The sequence below is a fragment of the Passer domesticus genome, chromosome 14, assembly GCF_036417665.1.
Source record: "Passer domesticus isolate bPasDom1 chromosome 14, bPasDom1.hap1, whole genome shotgun sequence".
Taxonomy (NCBI): Eukaryota; Metazoa; Chordata; class Aves; order Passeriformes; family Passeridae; genus Passer; species Passer domesticus.
In genome coordinates this window covers 2527197-2547201 of record NC_087487.1, presented here as the reverse complement: position 1 = coordinate 2547201, position 20005 = coordinate 2527197, and the positions used below count along the sequence as shown (strand labels likewise).

At 52.1% G+C, this 20005-nt stretch overlaps 1 protein-coding gene and 1 long non-coding RNA gene across 3 annotated transcripts in view; one reads left to right on the top strand and one right to left on the bottom strand.

Annotated features, from left to right (window-relative positions):
* The window catches only part of HCN4 (hyperpolarization activated cyclic nucleotide gated potassium channel 4), a 103881-nt gene extending 85234 nt beyond the window's left edge, over positions 1-18647 (bottom strand). The window contains exon 1 of the mRNA XM_064389278.1: positions 17001-18647. Within this exon, the coding sequence (XP_064245348.1) occupies positions 17001-17704 (704 nt within the window). The 5' untranslated portion in view covers positions 17705-18647. The remainder of the gene's footprint in view (positions 1-17000) is intronic.
* Positions 6337-7316, top strand: LOC135280773 (uncharacterized). 2 transcript variants are annotated; one of them, XR_010347615.1, is made up of 2 exons: positions 6337-6892; positions 7032-7316. It is a non-coding gene; the product is annotated as an uncharacterized LOC135280773 (long non-coding RNA). The 2 variants fall into 2 exon arrangements; XR_010347616.1 differs by having other exon boundaries at positions 7009-7316.
* Positions 18648-20005: the final 1358 nt, after the last annotated feature.

The window sequence follows — 20005 nt, the reverse complement described above, 5'->3', positions numbered from 1 at the left end:
CAAGGACAGCTCCCCACAGCCCTGAGGGTTACACAGCACAGCTGAAGAACTCCTGCAGGAGAGGGGTCACTCCTGGGCAAATCCCTTCTTTCCCAGTGTGGTTTTGGGGTTAAACACAGTCTGGGTTTAAACACACACACATCCCCAACAGGGATGGCCAGGTTTTTAGTGTGGATTTTCTGCACCCAGTGAATCTGGCTCAGGCCCTGGAGGCAGTGCTAAAGGAGCAATGTTTGAGGAGCATGGATTGGGATGGATGGAGCCCATACTATGTTGTGTTTCAGACCTTCAGCTCCTCATGATCCACATTACCTTCTGGGAATCCTCACGGTTTACATCCTTGCTTTAGCCCTGGTGGGAAATGTCCCTGCTGGCACCACTGTTCCAGACAAGGCTCACACCAGGGGTGCCAGAGCCTCCTTCCATGGGGAAGGAGTGGGGTGGAAGGAGTAGGGCACCTGAAAAGGTGACAAGACACTGCCTGTGTGTACTTCAGCCTCCAAAGCACAAAATGCTTCTCCTGCCCAGCTCTCCTGCTGCTCACATCAGACTCTTGTTTGTAATGAGTTACTCAGGCTGCAATGGAGCACAATGAATCCTCTAAAAGACTAATGCTGCTGGGATCTTGGGGCTATTCAGGTAGCCCAGACCCCAGACAAGAGATGAATCACCTTCTAAAAATGCAGCAGTTAAGAAAAAAAAAAAAGAAGTCCAATTGCTTCTGATTATTTTCAGTCTCAGAAGAAACATACTGTACTGAGGCTGTGCTTACCTAAGGCATCCACGTGAATCCACTATCCCTCCCCCTGGAATGGCTGCTGAATTAATTACTGCCTCACTGAAGCACTGAGGAGCTCCCCAGAGGCTGGCTCCCTTTTGACCTCAAAGCTTTTTAGGGCAGGTGCCTGAGTCTCCCCACCAGCACGTGCCAGCTGGGAAACTGAGGCACAGAAGGGTGGGTACTGCACAGGGCCTCACTCCCTCAACAGGAGGGAGAGGAGAGAGCAGGAATTCTGACATCCAATCCAGAGTGTGAAGGGCACTCAGCTCTGAGCTTCACATCCCCAAAGCCCCTTCCAGGTCCTGAGGAACTGTTACTGTCCCTCCAAATGTTCCTGTGCTGGGCTGACTGGAGTGTCAGCAGGAAACCCAGCAGGAACTGGGGGGCAGGAGACTGAGGGGGAAGGGGCAGGGCTTGGTGCACACCCTGGGACAGCAGCATGAAAAACTCAGACAGTGGATGTGTAAATACATCCTCCCCAGAAAGGTCAGTGTCACACACCTGCCCACAGAGCAGCTCTGAATCACAATATAAAGAATTCAGTGGCCACATTCAGGACATTTAGGGCTTTTTCCCTCCTGTCAGACTGGTGGGAGGAAACTGGGCTTTTCCCTGCCTGTGTGGCATGGAATGTGCTCCACACACTCCTGGGAAGGAGCATGGCAGCACTTCCACCTCCCTGCCCTCTGCCAAGACCTGGCATGCTGCTGCATCTCTCCTGCTCTTTCCAGGACACACTGCACACTTTCTGACTTGTGGTGTGGTGGGGATTCCCAAGGGGTTCTTCTTCCTGACCCACAGAGTCCTCTCCAGCCATCTGTTCCCATCAAGAAACCTTCCAGAGCAAGCTGGAGCTGCAGCCTCTTCTCTTCTCTTCTCTTCTCTTCTCTTCTCTTCTCTTCTCTTCTCTTCTCTTCTCTTCTCTTCTCTTCTCTTCTCTTCTCTTCTCTTCTCTTCTCTCCTCTCCTCTCCTCTCCTCTCCTCTCCTCTCCTCTCCTCTCCTCTCCTCTCCTCTCCTCTCCTCTCCTCTCCTCTCCTCTCCTCTCCTCTCCTCTCCTCTCCTCTCCTCTCCTCTCCTCTCCTCTCCTCTCCTCTCCTCTCCTCTCCTCTCCTCTCCTCTCCTCTCCTTTCCTCTTCCTCTTCCTCTTCCTCTTCCTCTTCCTCTTCCTCTTCCTCTTCCTCTTCCTCTTCCTCTTCCTCTTCCTCTTCCTCTTCCTCTTCTCTCCTCAGCATCCCAAACCCCACCAGGATAAGGGGAGTTTGTAAACTTGCTGTGACCCTGCTGTGCAGGGCTGCTCCTCCAACACAGAGAGTGCCAGGGACAGGCACACAAACAGTGATGGGCACCACGAAAAATGCTCAGATAAATCTTTCCCACTATGGGCTGGACCTGCCCTGCTCTATTTAAGTCAATGGAACAAAGCCATTGAGGCCTGGGGGAGCAAGTGCCAATCCTAAATCATTTCTTTGATTAATTGTTCTTGGGAAGGAAGAATTCATTAAGCATTCTGCTCAGCAATTAGAAATAAATATATTTTTAGAATGAACAACCTGCCAGAAACAAGTTGTTTCAGAAATATATTCAGCTTGATGCATTTTCCATCAATAGAGAATGAGGAGGCTCCAGGCTGCCAGAGGGACAGGCTGGGAAAGGGACACTGCAGGGACAGGCAGGACAGCTCCTTGTGATGTCTGCACCACTCGGGTTCAGCCTGCATGAGAGGAAATAAAGGAGTTTTTTCTCTCTACTCCTATTCCAGCCATTAGCTGGGAATAGATCTCCCTGCTATTTCACAGGAATATGATAAAGCTATTCCTACACCCAGCTGGGGCAGAGCAGATATGAGAGCCATGAAAACCCAATAAATAACAACACCCCCTTGTATTTCCACTTTGGCATCAGGCTCAGACAAGCTACAAGGGCAATGTGAAATAACAACCTCTGTAAGGAGTTTGGGACACATAATTGCCACAGCCCTTAGATGTGACAGGCTGACACAGTAAGTGGTTACCACGGGGACAGCAGGACAGGAGCTGCTCCAAGGCAGTGACTGCCAAACCCTTCCCTGGCCACTGAAGGTACCACTAAATGTGGTGTTAGGGTTTCTTTTCAATTTTAAATCCATTCTTCAAGGCAGGAGCTCAGCACAGGCTCAGTTCATGCCTGAGCCCAAAGATCCACATGGAAATGTGAGATGGGCACTTTGCCCTCCTCACCAGCCTAGAAAAATCTACTTCTGGTACTAAGTGCAGAAAAAGAAACCCTAAAAGAACCTAAACATGCCCTGGGATCTGAGAGTCCCAGGCACAAAAGACTATTCCAGGCTTTTAAGTTTTGTGCCTTAAAAGAAAAGACAAGTCTTATCCTTTGGTTGTGGTGCCTAGAGGCAAGTCTGTTCCCTGCCCTGTTTTGGGAATGCAGGATGGCAGCAGTGTCTCTATGAATTCCAGCTTTCCCAAGAAGAACACACTCTCAGAGGGCCCTCTTCCCTAAAACACAAAACATCCTTTAGTTTTTCCTTCTGCACACACAGGACCCAATTTCAAGGCCACTGCAGCAGGCTCAGCCTTTGATTTCAGCAGGGATGTGCTGGGATATCACACAAACTGGCTGGGAACTCGTGCACTTCCATCATGACTACATGATGTCTGTGGTTTTCTTCCTTTTAGTTAATCCAGTCCTGCCTAAGCTCAGAGTAAGGCAAGAGCCAGGGTTTTGCTTTTGTTCTTTCATGCCAGCAGAAATGTCTGTGCTGTGCCTCAGCCCAGCTGGGAGCCCTGGCACTGGGAGGCCACAGGGAGGCTGAGGAAGAGGAGGAGGAAGATGGGTCGATGGTGAGGGTACCTGGGAAAGCTCTCAAGTCACTGCAGTGAGGAACAGCAGAGGGTCTGGGACTGGAGGCCAGGAAAAGCAGGGAGCAGATCAGCTCTGCTCTCAAGTGCATCCAAACCCATACTGGCTCATTAGATATTCAGACAGTAAATTAGGGATCTCCTTCAGGAAAGGCACCCTTGAATCAGAACTAGCTGTTTTGTGGGCAAAGAGCAGAAAATTCAGGGCTCTGAAGCACTTCCACTGTAGCAAGAGAGCCCCAGGCTGGCTGAATCCTGCCTTGAGAGCCACTGCACAAGCACCAAGCTGGGAGTGGAATCTGGGAGCAGTGACAGCAGTGCAGCACCAGCAGGTGCCACGCAGTGCCAGCACAGGGCCTGGATGGAATGTGGGGTTCCTGTATGGGACACAGGGCCTGAGGTGCCTCCAAGGTGGGGACTCATCCCCAGGGCCGTTCTCACCCAGCAATTTGGCTAATAATGAGGCTCATTTCACAGGAATGGTGATCAGCCCTCCTGCATCCACAAAAATGTGTGCAGGAATGATCTCACCCAGCCCTGCAGCCAGGCTGAGCTGAGGGAAATGCAGCAGAACCACTGCAGCTGCAGGGCAGGGGCTGAGCAAAGCTGGAGCACCTGAACTGCACTGCCCTTACTCACAGTGTCACCTGCCTGCCTGCAAAGGTCACGAGCTGCTCTGCCAGAGCCATGGCTTTTATCATCTGGGTGGTTTATGTTACTACAAAATTCCTTTACTGGAATACCCTCCCCTCCTCTCCCTGAGCCAGCCAGGGCCACACTTTGCCTAGGAAAAGCAAGTTTTCCAAGAGCTTTGAAGAATTCTCTGCCCTCCTCTTGCGCCCAGCTGTAGGAAAGCCATGCTCCTTTCTGAACCACACCACCAGAGGAATAACCAACCCTATAACCTTTTCCCTAACTGGGCTGCAGATCTTAGATCCCAGTTTGGGGCAGGCCCAAGTTTCCACGGACCTGCCCTAACTTCAAAGAGGTGCCCTTTCCCCAGGAAAATCCTGGGCATGGGGGTGTGGAGAGACAGCACGGCTGGAAGCTTTGGGCCAGGCTGAGGAAATGGAGGGCCCAGCTCCTGGCACCTTGCTGAGCTCTCTGACAGCCTGTCTCTGCACCTCTTATCTGGGAGAGTGGGCAGAAATGCTGCCACTCCTGAGAGAGTGTGTGTGATGGCTGCACTGGAGGAAGTGCTTGGGAACAGCTCAGCCCTGGGAGAGCAGTACCCCAGAGCAGCTGCCAAGCCCCACAGGGGTTTCATCCCTCACTTCATCCAAGGGCACTCATGGATGGCATTGTCTCCCATCCCAATGGACACACCAGCACCTCTGGCATTCCTCTGTGTAGCAGGCACAAGGCCTGCAAGGCCTTGGAGAACAGAAGCCTGAGCTAGGAAATACCAAGTCAGCATGACTAAGGGTTTAGAAGCCCCCCTCTTCCGCCTTCGGACCCTGTTATCTCTCTGTAGACTCATAGGCCACTTTTTCCCCTGACCCTTACTATTGGACAGTTTTCAATCCCCCTATAAGGTATAAAAACCCCTAGCTCTGCCCGGTTCGGCAGAGGAGAGCTGTCCCTGGAACCTTCGCGGGGACCCCAATAAAGAACCCTGCGGAACCCATACAGCGCTGCTCCTCTCTCTCTGCGTCTGCTGCGGCTATACCCAGGGTGACGGCCCCAGGCATGCTAAAAGAGCTGAAATCACTAAAGAGCTGAGCTGCAAATCACTATAGCTGCCTGGGCTGCCTGAACCCCCGCTGGGCGATCCTGGACCCTCGTTGAGCTATCCTGGACAACCGGCCTCCCCGCTGGGCTTCTGCCCTGGGGGCCATACCTCTGCACCTGCTAAGAGGCTTGTGCTGATGGGGACTGAGCTCTGGAGAAATGACACTGCTTTTTGTCCTGCTTTTACATCCCAGCCATGGGAAACACAGGCTGGAAACACTCCTGAGGGGGTTAGGGTGGGAGGAAGAGCAGAAGAGAGGTGGTGGTGGTCTGAAGTGGGAATGCCCATGCTGTGGCAGCAGGCAGAGGAATCTCTGTGCAGGTGTCTGAGGGGCTCAGCTCTGCTCACACTGCTCCCAGCCCCAGCATTCCCAAGGCACTTTATTACCAGCTGCACCCCCGATGTTACGCCTTCCTTTCCCCAGCAGACTCATTCACACACACACAACACACCCACCCACAGGCAGCAATGGCTAGACAGACACAAAGCATGCAGCAGCCAATTATTTGGGGTGGGAACAGCTTGCATGAGCTCATGATGAAGCTTAGCCTTAATTCTGCTGAGCTGGAGAGGCTGGAGCTGTGCTCTGCTCTCCTGACTGACTGCGGAGCGCAGAGCAGGGCAGATGATGTCAAGGCAAATCTTTTTTTGTCTGCAGTGCAGATTTGGCTGTGTGAATTTACTTGCAAATGAGGCTTCCAGATCCCCTGTTGGAAAGCAGGAGTCCTAGGCCATGCCCACAGCTGTCACTGTTAGCCCAAACTGCTGCTCATGCTGCAGAAGGGCTCACCTTGGGTTGGAAGGGCCCAAGTTCCCAGCAGGATCTGCAGGCAAGGAGAAGCAGTGGGACAGGCACTGGGATGGGGGAGGAGAGCTGTGCTGCAGCCAGGAGCCCAGCACAACGGGAATAAAGGAGGGCAGACCCCAACAGTGCAACTTTCCCTGTGGTGTCACAAACGGAGCCCCAAAAGCTGTCCAGAAGGACTCAGGGTTTAGCCAGCAGCAGGGACACAGCTGGGGTTTGACTGAAGCAGGTCTGTGAGCCAGGTTTCTGTTCCATTCCCAGCTCTGGATGTGACAGGCCTGGGTGTCCCAGCCACAGCACACACAGGGAGCTGCCCTGACCAAGGCTGGCATGGAGCACACTGCTGTTTGCACTAAAAGCCAGGGGTCACACACATCACCTCAAGATCCAATGTGGGAAATGGATCTATAGAAAATTCTCACAGCCTGACAGAAGGCTCACCAGTGTCCATCTGTATGCAAACTTTGAAATAAGAAATGCTGACTGAGAAATGCCATGGAATAGGACAGACATTGTTGAGAAAGAAACAGAACCAGGGTTCCATTCTGGTTCAATCCACCAGCCACCCAGCCTAAGGGATTGTCCTAAACCAGGAATGTTTGCTAGAGCTGCCACACCTCACAGCTCCTGTGCCAGACCAGGTATTTGGGAGTGTTTACTGAAGTCAAGAGTCACATATTCCCAAAGAAGAGGGAAGCACACCCTGCAGTACACATGACTGGTGAGGAAAGATGGAACATTTTCTTCTTAGAGCATCTCCAAACCCCATGCAGGGGCTGCACAATTTCATTCATGGACATAAAAGGTAAAATCCATCTTGCCTGCCTCTCCATGCAGGTTTTTTTCCCATCTTTTTCCAGCCTAGTTCTAAACCTGCCAGACAATAGAGCACCATACATGGAACTGGAGAGTACTGGTAATCTCTTCCCTTATCAAGACACAGGAACTGATGATTCAGAAATCCCCCACTGGTACACAGCTCCTGATAGAAGATGGACAATACGTGAGACTAAATCTACAGCACTGCACAGAAAAGGAGAATCCCAAAGAAATCCTCATGAAACTGCCTGGTAGAGACCAAGCCCACCCTTGTTGGTACCTCCTCTGGCATCTGCTGTTACATTAAAATATTACAGAGTCCCCCAGCATCTTCCATGGCCCCTGGCAGCACCATCAGCCATTCTTTTAAAGCTGGAGAAATCAAGGCATGGAGAATTCAGCTCAGGATGGCTCAGAGGTCCAACCTGTATGCCTGACATCCCTTCCAGCTTGTCCTTCTGTCTGCTAGGCACTGCTTGTCATTCCAGCAGCATCCACAGCTAAATGAGCACGATACGAGTGCTTTGTATGGGCATCAAGGAGAACAGACCATCATCTGCAGTCTAGACTGGTCCCTCCTCCTGCCCTCCCCACCATTCACAGGAAAATGGGGATGGAAAAATATGTTCCTCTTGTTATTAATAGAAGTGCAACTTGTGCATGCATTAGTACTTTGAAGTGAAGGGGGAAAGGTGAAGCATCAAGAATTTGTGCTTAATGAAAGCGGGTTTGCTATTGTTAAAATGGAGCTAGGCACCATTGCCTTTTCTCTTATCTCCTGGGCTGCTGGTTCAGGACATGGCAGAAGTGAGGCTGGCACTGCCCAGCTGTGCCCGATGCAGAGCTGGGCTGTGCCTGAGCTGGCTCTGCACCTGGGCACAACGGGGCACAGGGAGGGGCTCCCCTGCCCCCAGTGCCCCACAGCCACCCTGCTGAGAGGGGTCAGTGCAGAGCTGTGAGCCCCTTGCCCTGACACCTCTGCAGGGCCAGGATTTGTGCAGTGGAGCCCCCCAGTCTCTGGAATGCAGCTGTTATCTCCTCCCCAGAGCTGATAACTGGCAGACGCTGCTTTCCCACGCCCAGCACATCCAAATGGATCTCCCCGGGTTTTCCAGGGTTTTCCATGGCCCCCCCGTGCTCAGGTGGGATGAGGGTCACCCTGTAACAGTGCCCAGGTTCTGACCAGGAGCAGAAGTGACTCCCAGCAGAGTTCCTGTGCTCCCAGCTCACAGTGGGATGAGGGAGGAGTGCTGTGCTGCAGACACAGCAGAGGAGCCCATCACAATGGGAATAAAGGAGGGGAGACCCCAACAGTGCAACTTTCCCTGTCGTTTCCAGCGACTCCCTGCACAGCTCCTGATTGCCTGGCACTCACAAACACCCTGAGCACAGCTGTGACAGGAAAAACCAGGAGTTAGAGCTCCTGCACTGAGTCAGCTGGCAACCTGCAGCTCCTCTCCTGCCTCTGAGCTCCGGAACAATGGATGCACACACACAGACAACCTCTCCATCCAAAGAGGCCTCCAGTTAAATCCTTAATTAGCACATTTGGACGAGTCACCACAAATGAGATTAGCTCTCCTGCAATGCTGGGGAAGCTGCTGTGCCCCTGGAATGTGGAAGTGGTGGGCCCTCAAGCTGACCTTGGAATTCCCCCTTGGCTGCTCATCTGCTTTGCTCTCCCAGCTCTGTCTTCCCCTGCTGCCTGCAGCATCTCCTCGGGAGATAAGAGCCTGCTGCTAACACCAGGCACGCAGTGACCACATTTGATACTGCACACAATTGGGAAAGGGACTTCCCAGCTAGCAAAGCATTCAGCATGGAAAAGGGGCAGGAAAAGGTCTCTAAGAGCACCTTCCTAGCCCAGGACACATCTGCTCCCTCTGCTGTGTCTCTGGAGCCCTGAGTGCTGTGTCTGCTGACAAAGCCAGGCTCGGTGCTGTCAGCACTGCAGAGCTGCACAGAGCCAGGCTGCGTCCTGCCCTGAGCTCAGCAAACCCCAGCCTGCCCGAGGGGGCTGAGCACTCCTCACTGCCCCACCTGCACAGCAGCTTAGACTTTGAACAGGCAGGGATGCTCGGGAAAGAGCCCTTGTCCTGCCCTGCAGGCTCGGGAGTGACAGGTTTACAGCCAAGGAGTGCTCAGCTCCGTGGGGATGAGCTCTGCAGTGCTGCTGGGGGGACAGGTCAACCAAACGTTTCAGAGAGGAACTTAAATCAACCCTGTTCACCATAATGACTCTGACTCTTCAGGAAATCTCCTGAATCTCCAGACATTCAAAAGGCAATGATGTCACCAGCTGGGGGCTGCCTGGCTTGACAGATGGCTGTGGACACTGCACCTGCGTGCACAGCCACAGGAAAGCATGTGGGACACACCTGTGAAGGGGGAGGACAGCACCTGGATCCTTCCACGTGGAACTAAGCCCCTGCTTCGTTACACACCCAGCAAAGCATGCAAGAGATCTGTCAGAGCTGGTGATGCTCTTAATTCTTCCTCCTGGCCTGGAGCTCTGGGAATGCTCTTATCCCTCCTCACAGCCACAGAGCTCGTGGCACAAACACTCTGGGGGCAAATCTCAAGTAGCCACTTCCCTGCAGCCTGACCTTTCCCTCACACTCAGCAGTGGCGATGGGCTTTTTGAAGTTCTCAAAAGGAGCTGGCACCTTGCTTTTTGAGTGACATTCATCTGTAGGTAAATTGATTTAATAGCTTGTTAGAGTGCCAATTAGAACCAACAATAACTCAATTGACCTATAACTGCCTTGGCACCAACACAGCTTTCAAAAATAAGAGAAAGGAGGAAATCTCTGCTCTGGCAGAGATGAGAGCTCAGATAGCTGGTTTTGAGAGCAAACTGAGGGATTCATGGGCTTGCTAATGAGATGCTCATAACACATCAGAAACAAAGACAAATTTCAATGGTTTCAAGCTAAAATGACACTATGTTATCTCCAGACAAAGATCACTCTTTTATCTGTATAATAAATGGATTTCAGTGCAGCAGCAGTGACTCTAGAGCAGAAAAACCTCAGTGCCACAGAAAGCCCTAGCACAGTTACCTAACCAGAATAAGACTGGATTGAAACCCCAAGTTTACGTCCTTAAAATAGTGCTGCAAAGTCCTACACCGACTCTGTGGGTTTTACCCTCAGAAACCACATTTTTCCTTCAAATAAAATCTGTTTCATTCTCCTGCAGTGGAGATTGCACTTCCAGACAAATTCATCATGTTAAATGCTCAGGTCTGAGGATTGAGATCTTTCAAGTTTAAAAACTAGAAAATGGGTAGCTTTTGTTTAAACATTGGCAGTGTCCAAGGATAAGGAGAAAGAAAATGTGGAAGGGTTTTAAATTACAGGGAAAAATGATCCATTCTTAAGTCAGGAAGGGGATGGAGAAAACTGAGATTGTTGGAAGAGTCGGAAGGACAATAGAAAGGAATACGTAGGAGGAGAAGGAATTGATTTAGAGAGACCCACCCAGAGAAAAAGCTGAAGGATAAGGGTGGAGACTGGAAGTGGACTGAGTAAATGGCAACCCAACACACTGGAACATGGCAAGGGGTGAGGGGGAGAGGCATTACTGCAAACAAGGTGGAAATCAGTGATCAGATGAGAAAGAAGCTGGATAGTGGCATCTAAGACTGGCTGGACAAGACACCTGCCATGAGGAGCCTAGAAAATGGAGATGGCACTGGTGGGATGAGAAACACAAAGTTGATGGGGAAGACAACAGGTTGGAGAGAGTGGGGCTGAGGGTGAGAGGGAGAAAACAAGCAGGGAGTCACAACAGGCAGAGTGTGTTTCCTTTGGAGCCTGGAGCAGCATCTTTCCTTTGCTGTAGCTCCCTGCTACAGGCACTGCTTCATTCAGAGCAGAGGGCAGTGCAGCACAGCCTTGAACAGCTCCACACCTGCTAATGAACCCAGAGACATGCCAAAGGGAGAGACTGGGTTGTTTTGAAAACCCAAAGAACTGTGCAAAACACTGCATTAAAAATCAGACTGCAAAGTCAAAAGCTGGGGGTAGGAAACAGCAGCCAGGAGCTTGGCTGTGCTGTTCCAGTCAGGTCATGGATCAAAGCAGTGCTTCCCAGAGAATTCCTGCCTCCTCCAAGGTGGGAGGGTGAGCTTGGGGCAGGCATGTGCAGATTTTCTGTAGCACCTCATTTCTTGCCCAGCCTGGTTTGCAGTGGAAGAGAGGAGGAACTGCAGGTGGGGTGTTGAGGCCAGGGTGGGTGAGCAGAGCCCCAGAGCCTCCCCTCTGGCAGAAAGCTCCTGCAGAAGTGTCAGGCAAGGAGCCCAATCCCAAACTGTAACTGCAGTAATTCTCTGAGATGAGGATGGGAGAGAACACCATGTCATTGTTTACAGCAGTGATTATTTTTTGCTATAACAACAGACAAACCAACAAGTAGCAGAGGCTTGGGAAGAGGGTGGGAGGGATGGGCCCATTTCCCAGTCTGGCTGCTCACAGAGCCAGCCTAAGAAATGGTCCAAACCAGGATGTGCCCAGTCCTCTCAAGGCACCCCTGGCTCCTCACACAGCTCCTAATTAACCCTTGTGAGAGCCAGGGATGGCCCAGGGCAGAGCTCTGACCCAGGGGATGCTGTGTGAGGCCTCCTGCTCTGCACAACTGGGCCCCAGTTCCACCACACCCAGGTCAGGGATGGTTTTACCTCAATCCCCAGCAGGCTGTGCCACCTCACTATAACCTGGGGATGATATTTCCAATTTCCTTGCTGTCAGGAAGTGAACTGAACATTTGTTGTTAGCACAATGAATATTTTGTAACACCATGAGAAAATTAATCTTTTTTTTCACATCAGGATCTGAATAAGATATAATAAATAAGATATGTTATCTTACAAGAAGAGATGGATAAAACATTAAATTGTTTTTCCCAGAGGAGCCATCCCTGAGTGTACTGAGGGAGGAGCTTCTCTGGGAGAGATAATGTCTTCATCTGTTGGCAGAGACTGGTATGAAGGGCCTGGCTTAAGTTTATGCAAAAATCTTAACCATTCTTTGTTAAATCTCAATGCTTGCTTTACTATTTAGTCATGTTATTTTATCTCATTTTCTCCACGTGAAAATACTGTAATATTAGTCCTAAAATATTTTACCATGGTGACCCACTGAGGTGTTGCCTTTACTGATGCCTTCCTGTTTTCCAGCTCAGGCATGTGAACGTGTGTCCTACAAAAAGCTGGACTCCTGCATGGGCTGTGTGGTGTGGGATTATTTATCCTCTGCCTCCTGACAAGTGAGCTGGGGCACAAAGCCTGCCTTGCCTATGGGCATGGCAAGTATGGATCAGGAGTTTCAGCCCCTTAGCTCATGGTCACAAAGCCATGGTTCTGCAGCCTGACTGCAAGTCCACTGAAGACACCAGGGACCAATCCATGTGTTCAGCAGAATTTGGATTGTCCTCTGTGTGATTCCTGTTGGGATCCCCTTGTTCTGCTCCAGCAGTGCCCTGGCAATTGGCTGGGCAGTCTCTGCAGCAAAGGCAGAGGGGTCTGTCTCCAGTGTGTGGAATCCTGCCACCCCAGGGACACACCATCACCACAAGGGGGAGGAGAAGACAGCCAAGCCTGGGAGCTGCCCCCTCCAAACCCGGCCTGTTGGCACTCCTGCTGGAGTCCAGTGGCAGGCACAGGTCCTGCCACCAAAAGCACTGCTGCCTGCCCTTCCCTGAGCCACAGCTCCCAAGTGCTGCACATGCTGCTCCTTGGAGCAAAGGGAGAGTCAGGGACTGAGCCTTTGGCCATGGGCAGGAGGGGAGGGAGGGCATTATTGGGTAGGAGGTGGACAAAAGGGCATTATTGCCTCAGAGCAGGGTGCAACCCACACCCAAGGGAGCTGCCTAAGTCAGTCAGCACTGCTGGACTCTCCACAAATGGTTTACCTTCCTAAAGCACAGGGAAAAGCTGCCCAGTAAGAGCAGTGTGCACAGCCAGAGCAGTGCTCAGAGAGGCACTGGAAATCAGGTCTGCTCAGGAGAGTGGGAAAGGTAAACACATCCCTCCCATTTCTGCTCCATCCCACAGTGCTCCTGGGTTCAGTTCTTAGGACTGTAATTAGTAAATCCCACTGATTCCCCCCGAGAAGGGAGGCTGAGGGACACTGCAGCACGAAGGGAAGCAGTGATTTTGTTCTTTCCCCTCATACCTCCCACCTGAGCACCTGGTTTTTGCTGCCACAGAAACCTCCCCAGGGTCCCAGCAGCCAGAGGAAGCAAACCAAAGAAAGGATCTGTTTGCCCACAAGTATCACAAGTAACAGAGAGCAGTGAAAAGAAGAATTCTAAAATCTGTAGTTGGGTCTGCTATCGAGTGGAATGTTTGCCATTGTTTTCAGAGACAGCAGCTTCTCTTCACTGTGAGGAAGTTAATAGATTACTGGGCAGTGAATAATGTGCAGTTCTATTTACATCCACTGCTGGGACTATTTTGGGCCCTCAGATAGCGTATCTGTTCTCAGGTCTTTCTAAAAGCAGCATGCTACACTTTTTTTGCAAGCAATTCTGGGCAGCAGCTACAACCATATGCTTCAGTCAGCTACGAACTAGACAGATCATTGTTTGTTTGGAATTTTTTTATTAAACCAATTGTGCTGGATCAATGCTTCCTCTAAGCAATAAAATACAATTCTGTCTACCCAGTGGAAGAGCTTTCAAAGTCACAGATAAATCTTGATCTAGGAAACACAGTGTGGCTCTGCACTGATGTGCAATCAACCACAGATGCAAATGAACTCCAGCTGCCAGCACACACATCTGCACCTCAGAACGGGAGCCAGGATTCTTAATTTTCATTAGAAATTGTTAAGACACCTTTTAAGTGCTTCTAGAACCAGCCCACTGCATTAGTCAGGAGTACTCAGGGGCACTGAGCTTGATTTTTATAAAGGTCATTTGATGTCTTTTCCCCTCACAATGGACTAAAAGCAGAGATCAACAGAGCCTGAATCTATATTAATTTGTTTTACTCTTGGAGGGTCATAGATTTGCCACTGGAATTAGCCCTGTTAGATGCTAAAATGGTAATTTAATGAGACAATGATGAAAGCCTCTGTTCCATTCCAAATCAGGAACTCCTCTGGAAGCAGAGTGCGAAGGAGCAGCGACTCCGTGGAGTCGGGGAATTGCACCAATGTCATTTCACAGCAGTGCATCGGCCTGGAGTGTTCCATGCAAACTTCCCAGCTCCAGCTGCCCGGAGCCGCCAGTCACGAGGGCTGGAGCCCTGGAGCCTGGAGATGCACCTCGCTCACAGAGGGGAGGCAGCTTCCTCCAAAGGCACAGAAAGCCAGCTCGGGCTCTAAACCTTTTCTTCACTTTGAAACTTGAGCAGCAAACGCTGCTGCACAGCCTTGGTTCCAGGCAAGGGCAGGATAATGGAGCCTCCAGATCCCGAGGCTCCGGGATCCGCAGGCGGCTGGAGCACGGAGCAGTCAGGAATTGCACTGCGTAATTCCCCAAGCACACAGCACCCTCCTTGGGGGCACGCATACAGCTCTTGCAAATATTTTGATAAGATCTGCTCTTTGGTGCAATCTGCTGCATTTCAGAGGTCAAAAAATGTTAGCCATATTCATGGGAGTTGTTCCCAAGAGATATGCTTTAGGGGAGGGCAAGGGGAACACAAAGCCCAAACAGAAGGTGGGAAGGCTCCCACTCTTCCCCCTCAAGGCAGCCATTGCCCACAGGTCACTTTCCATGGAAGCCCCTGCTCTAAGCAGCACTGCTATCCAAACAGATCTGCTGCAGGTGACCTAGAAACAGGGGTGAGCAAAGCCTCCCCGGGAACATCCCCCCTGAGCAGGCAGTGGTGCATCCACTCCTCCCGGCCTCGCACATGGCTCCAGACATCACCCCAGTGCCCCGGCCCAGGGGGACAGCAGGGACACTCCGTGCTGCTGGGCTGGGCTACACCAGCTCACAAGGAACCAGCCCACCTGGAATGTGCCCACAGGCACAGACAGCAGTTCTCTGTGCCTTCCCAGCCCCATCAGGGCAGGGGCTGTTGCTATCACCAGGAGTCACCCATGCACCCACAGAGCTCTGCACGCACAAACAGCTCAGTGCCAGCAGCTCCGTGCCATCATGTGGCTCACGGAGCCAGGGCTTGCCAGCAGACTCCTTTCCTTTGGGCAAGGCCTCATTAGCCAAGTGCCTCAGGAAGGAAAAGTTACCTCATCATCTCACAGAATAAGCACTGGCTCTGTAGGAGCCTTAAAATCCCAAACTCTTGGGTACATCTCACCTTGGGCAAGGTGGTTACCTCATCTCCTGCTGCTGAAGTTTGCCAGGCTGGCTCTGTGCTGAAATCAGGCACAGATATGGAAGGGAATAAACCCACTACAGAGACAGAAGGATATGGAAGCTGAACACTGCTTTTGCCTAACTCCAGATCCAGCGCAGAGACTAAACCCCAAATTTCCTGAGGGTGCGACACGCAGAGCACGCCTTGCTAGAATAACCCCAGAAAACACAGCAGTTAAACTCCAGACTCATGGCAAATACTGCAAATATAGCTGAGAGTATGAAACTGGCTTTGCTCGTTTGAAAGCTGCTCATTCTCACACGTCAGTGTTTGGGAGCTATTACTTGGTCAGTCTCACTGGGAGGGAATTTTCCCCTGGTTCCAGTGTGGGATTGGGTAAGGCTGCGCTTGCAAGGACTCTGCATCATGCTGGAGCTGCTGGAAACCCTCCTAAGCCCAGTCAGCTGTGTGCTTGGGACACTTGAATGCACTGAATTTAAATGACAGTGCAGTCTTCCAACTCACAGAGCCTTCTAATAACATTTGTTAATCCAAGCAAATATCAAGGAATCTGGTCAGTGCCAGTGCTGAATCTGCTAAGCATGTGGGCTGCTTGCTAAATCCCTAATAGGTGGTGTCAAGAGGTTTCTGTCATTGCTGCCTTTGGGAGGCCAAATCCACCCTGAAACTCCTTCCTGCAATTATCTCCCTAACTGTATTTGTGGGAATCATGCATGGTTCCTTGCAGAGAGCACACATTCAATAAAATCACATAGTGTGACAAAGGTATGTTTGAACAATGCTCTTCTCCTGTGTGCTTTTAAATGTGAGATGTAAGCCCGTTGTAATTAAAGTTGAAGCAATAAACCTTAAGCATTGATTGCACTCAGTAATTAATTATTGATTGCAGTGCTTTACATACATATTGCAGAGGACAGTTCACCTGTGCAGCAGACAGTACTTTGCTCAGAAATACCCAAACACAGTCCCTCTGGGCAGGACCATACAGGACTTTGCCAAAACTGGCTCTAGGGTTTCCAAGTTTATTTACCTATTAACTCCACAGAAATGTTGGTGTGGACTGAGAGCAAGCCATTACTTTGGCAAAGTCAGTGTTAACTATTCCCAATCCAAGCTAATTTTGCAAATGAGGGTGTACAGATGGAAAAGAGGCTCTTTCTCTGTTAAGAACCTTGTTAATGAACCTGCCATCCCCTGCACATCCCAAATCCCGAAAAGCCATGCTGCAGTAAGACGCCTACACAGCAGCAACAGTAGCAACATCCCTGCCTAACTCTTGGGAAGGAGCAGGGAGAGGACTTGGAGGTGTGAAAACGGGAAGCATCAATCAAGCAGAGCATCCATGGAAATGCAGGACTAGTTAAGATCAGAGATTTAGAGTTGTGCATCAGGTGGGAACAGTTTTTCCCATTTACAACGAACTTAAAGAGAGCCTTTCCATTATAAAAACCCAAAGACAATTGGTTTAAAAACAATTTAAAATTACTAATAGTGCAGGGACACTAAAATTGAGGTGAAATGGAAAGGAAACCTGCAGTTTGTTTGAGTGGAGCTCAAACAAGATCTTGACTGTGACTTCCAGCTCCTCTGGCTAGGAAATGACCCAGGAAAGTTCTGTCGGGTGGGTGCCCTGTGCAGGAGGTGGCATGGGAAGGGGCTGGCCAGCCGGTTTGGAGTGGGCCGGGGAAGGCGGGGGTTTGGAAAGGGTGGGGTGTACCTGAAGTCGCTGTAGGGATGGATGATCCAGAACCCGGCAGACTTAACTCTTTCCTGCTCTCTCTCCACGGCCTTCTGGCTGCCAAACATCCTCAAGGAGAATTTGTTGACCCCCGGCTGGAGCATGGCCCCGAACTGCCTCTGCATGAAACCGGCCTGGCCGAGCCTCTGCTCCTCATCTGGGGTGATCTGGTCGCACCCTCCGCCTCCCTCCACTTTGATGGAGGTCGAGGAGCAGGCCCGGGGGGGCGGCTGCTGGGGCTCCGGGGGCGAGGCGGGCGGTGGGGGCACAGGCAGCCCCTGCTCCAGCTCCCCGCTGCCGGGGGGGCTCTTGTCCTCCCCGGGAGAGGCCGGCTCCCCCTCGCCGCCGATGAGCCGCTTCTCCTCGGCCGCGTCGTGGAGGTGCCTGCTGGTGAGCGAGGACAGGCTCCCTTTGAAGCGGCGGCAGTCCCCGTTGGTGCTGGTCTTGGCGCCCTTGCCGCCGGCCTCCGTCTCCAGCAGGCCGGGGTCTCCCCCTCGGCCGGGGTCCCCCCCGAGGGCCCGGGTGCTCCCAGCAGAGGGCGAAGGCAGTGGCTTGAGCCTGATGCTTTTCCTGCGGGTGTCCTTGTCGCTGTCATCCTCCTCGTCCATGATCGACGCCTTGGGTCCGATCTGCTGGGGCAGGCTGTAGAGCCTCTTGCGCATGGAGGGGGGCAGCTTGTCCATGGCCGCCGCTGCTGCTGCTGCTGCTCGGGGACAGGGAGAGACCCCCCCGCTCTGCCCGGCGAGGGGAACCGGCACTGCCCCCAGGCCCCTGCCCCCGGCTCACGGGGCACGGGGGGCCAGGGACTGGCGTGTCATCTCCTTACCAGGCTGTGGCATCCACAGGCTCTGCATCAACACACAGGCTCTGCATCCAGAAGGGAAGGGAATGAGGGATAAAAAAAAAAAAAAAAAAAAAAAAGGGAAAAAAAAAAAGAGGGAAGGCAAAAAGCTCCCCCTTCTCCTCCGTTGTCCCGATTTGGCTACTTGCTGCTTGTCTCCCCTTGGTGAGTGTTACTGCAATCCCTGTCTGCTCAGATGCTGAGCACTGGGCAAGTAGTCTAGAGGAGAGCCACACACTTCTGGCTGGAAGGCGAGGGAGGGCGGCAGCGGCGGCAGCAGCCGCCTTGCCATGTTGGCTTCGAGATGCAAATGTGCCGTGGCTCCCGGCGGGCAGACATCATCCGGAAAGCGAAGCTCAAGCCTCAAACTCCTCAACCTGCCGGCCAATAACACAATGAACTGCAACCTGCAGCGGCCACTGCTTGCTTACATCACTGTCATCACTTATTCCTCATGCAGCCCCTGCTCCTGGGAATATTCATGAAGCGATCCCTTTCTATTGGGTTGCCATAGGAGCGACTACAGCGCACAGGCTCTGCCTACCTGAGACAGCACCCGGGCTTCTTAAAGGGACAACGCCCGGCAACCGCGGGCTCTGCCGCCGCCGCCGCGGGCACCGCGCCCCGGGCGCTGCGGGCACCGCGCTGCGGGCACCGGGAGCGCCGGGCCCGCCCCGCCTTAGCGGCCACGGCCGCCGGGCTGCCGCCAGCTTGTCAGCAGCGGCATCGTAAACATGACAAAGTAAATAAATAGGAGCGAGAATATTCCTTTTTCTCTCGGATGCGGGCGCTCCCTGCTCCGCCCGGAGGTGTGGCTGCTGGGGGCAGGTTTGCTCGGGAAGGCACGGGGGGTTTTGTGGGAAGGGGCGAACCCAAATCTAAAGGAAAAGCAGCGGTTCACCTTGAAAATCTCACTTGCATGCAAAGCAGGGGCTCGGGAGTGCCTGTGCTCCCTAGCAGAAGTTTGCCTGCCGGGAACACGCTGCCTTCTCCCCCGTCCGCAGCGTCCCGGAGGTTTGGAAGGACCCTTCCTCCCTGGCTGGCGGTACTACTGCTCTCCTGCGGGGTTGGATGTGGAGAAGTCATCCAAAAGCGAATCGATAAAAGGCAGCTGCATCGGGGCGAGCTCCCTGGCTGGCTGCGGGGGCTCTCCCGCGGCGGGGGAACCCCAGTGCCCGGGGGCTCCTGAGTCAGCACTGCCCGCCCAGGAATCAGCTCCGCTGGGAATGCTGCTGCCCCTCGCTGCCCGCAGGGCACTTCCTGTCACCGAGGCAAAAGCAGCGGGGAAACGGCTGCAGTTAGGCATTTCCCTACCTTTTGATATTTGAGAGGGTTTTTCTGGGGGAAAAGAGGGAAAGAGGTGGCAATCAGCCCTGCCTGTGCTGCTTTGGGAATGGCTGCTTATTCTGTTTAAAAAGCTCCTAGGTTGATGAAGTGGTTCAAATAGTTCCTAGTGCCGAGCTTGTGAAACCAGTGGAATAAAATTAAGAATCTGTTTGGTCATATGAGAGATTTTGGTGGGTATTTGTGCAGAGGTTCAGCATCTGAGGCTTTCTAGAATGTTTGTTGTTTCAGACATTGCAAATCCTACCTGCTAGGAGAAGGAAACCACGTGAACTGCGCGGGCAGGGAGGCTGAGCACAGCGAGGAATGCCCACGGCAGACAGGGAGGAAATCCCCACTCACCTCCGTGCCTCTGCTTTGGGAGCAAATATTCCCCTTTTCCCTTGCAGGAGCCACTGGCCAGAGGTGACTGTGCCAGGCAGAGCAGCAGGATGTTCCTGCAGCTCCACGGCAAGGAAATGCTGCTCAGCAGTGACTCCACCAAGCACACACACAGCACATGCTTCCTCATCTTTGTTTGCCTCTCCCGAATCCTTTCTCCCATGTGTTCTACCTGCTCCTTTTCTACTCCCACCTCCCGGCACAGCCAGACTGCCTGTGACTCATTCCAAATACTCCACAGTGCAAATATAATTTAATATTATTATTTTCATCACAATTTCTAATAGAACGAGCTTTTCTGGGGAAATAAATTTCATTCTTCCAATGCTCCTGTAGATTAGATAATGTGAACTAAGCCAGGGAGAGCACTAAAGGTCTTTTCCCTGTTTTTCTTCCCTCCTGCAGGCACTAGGGATGC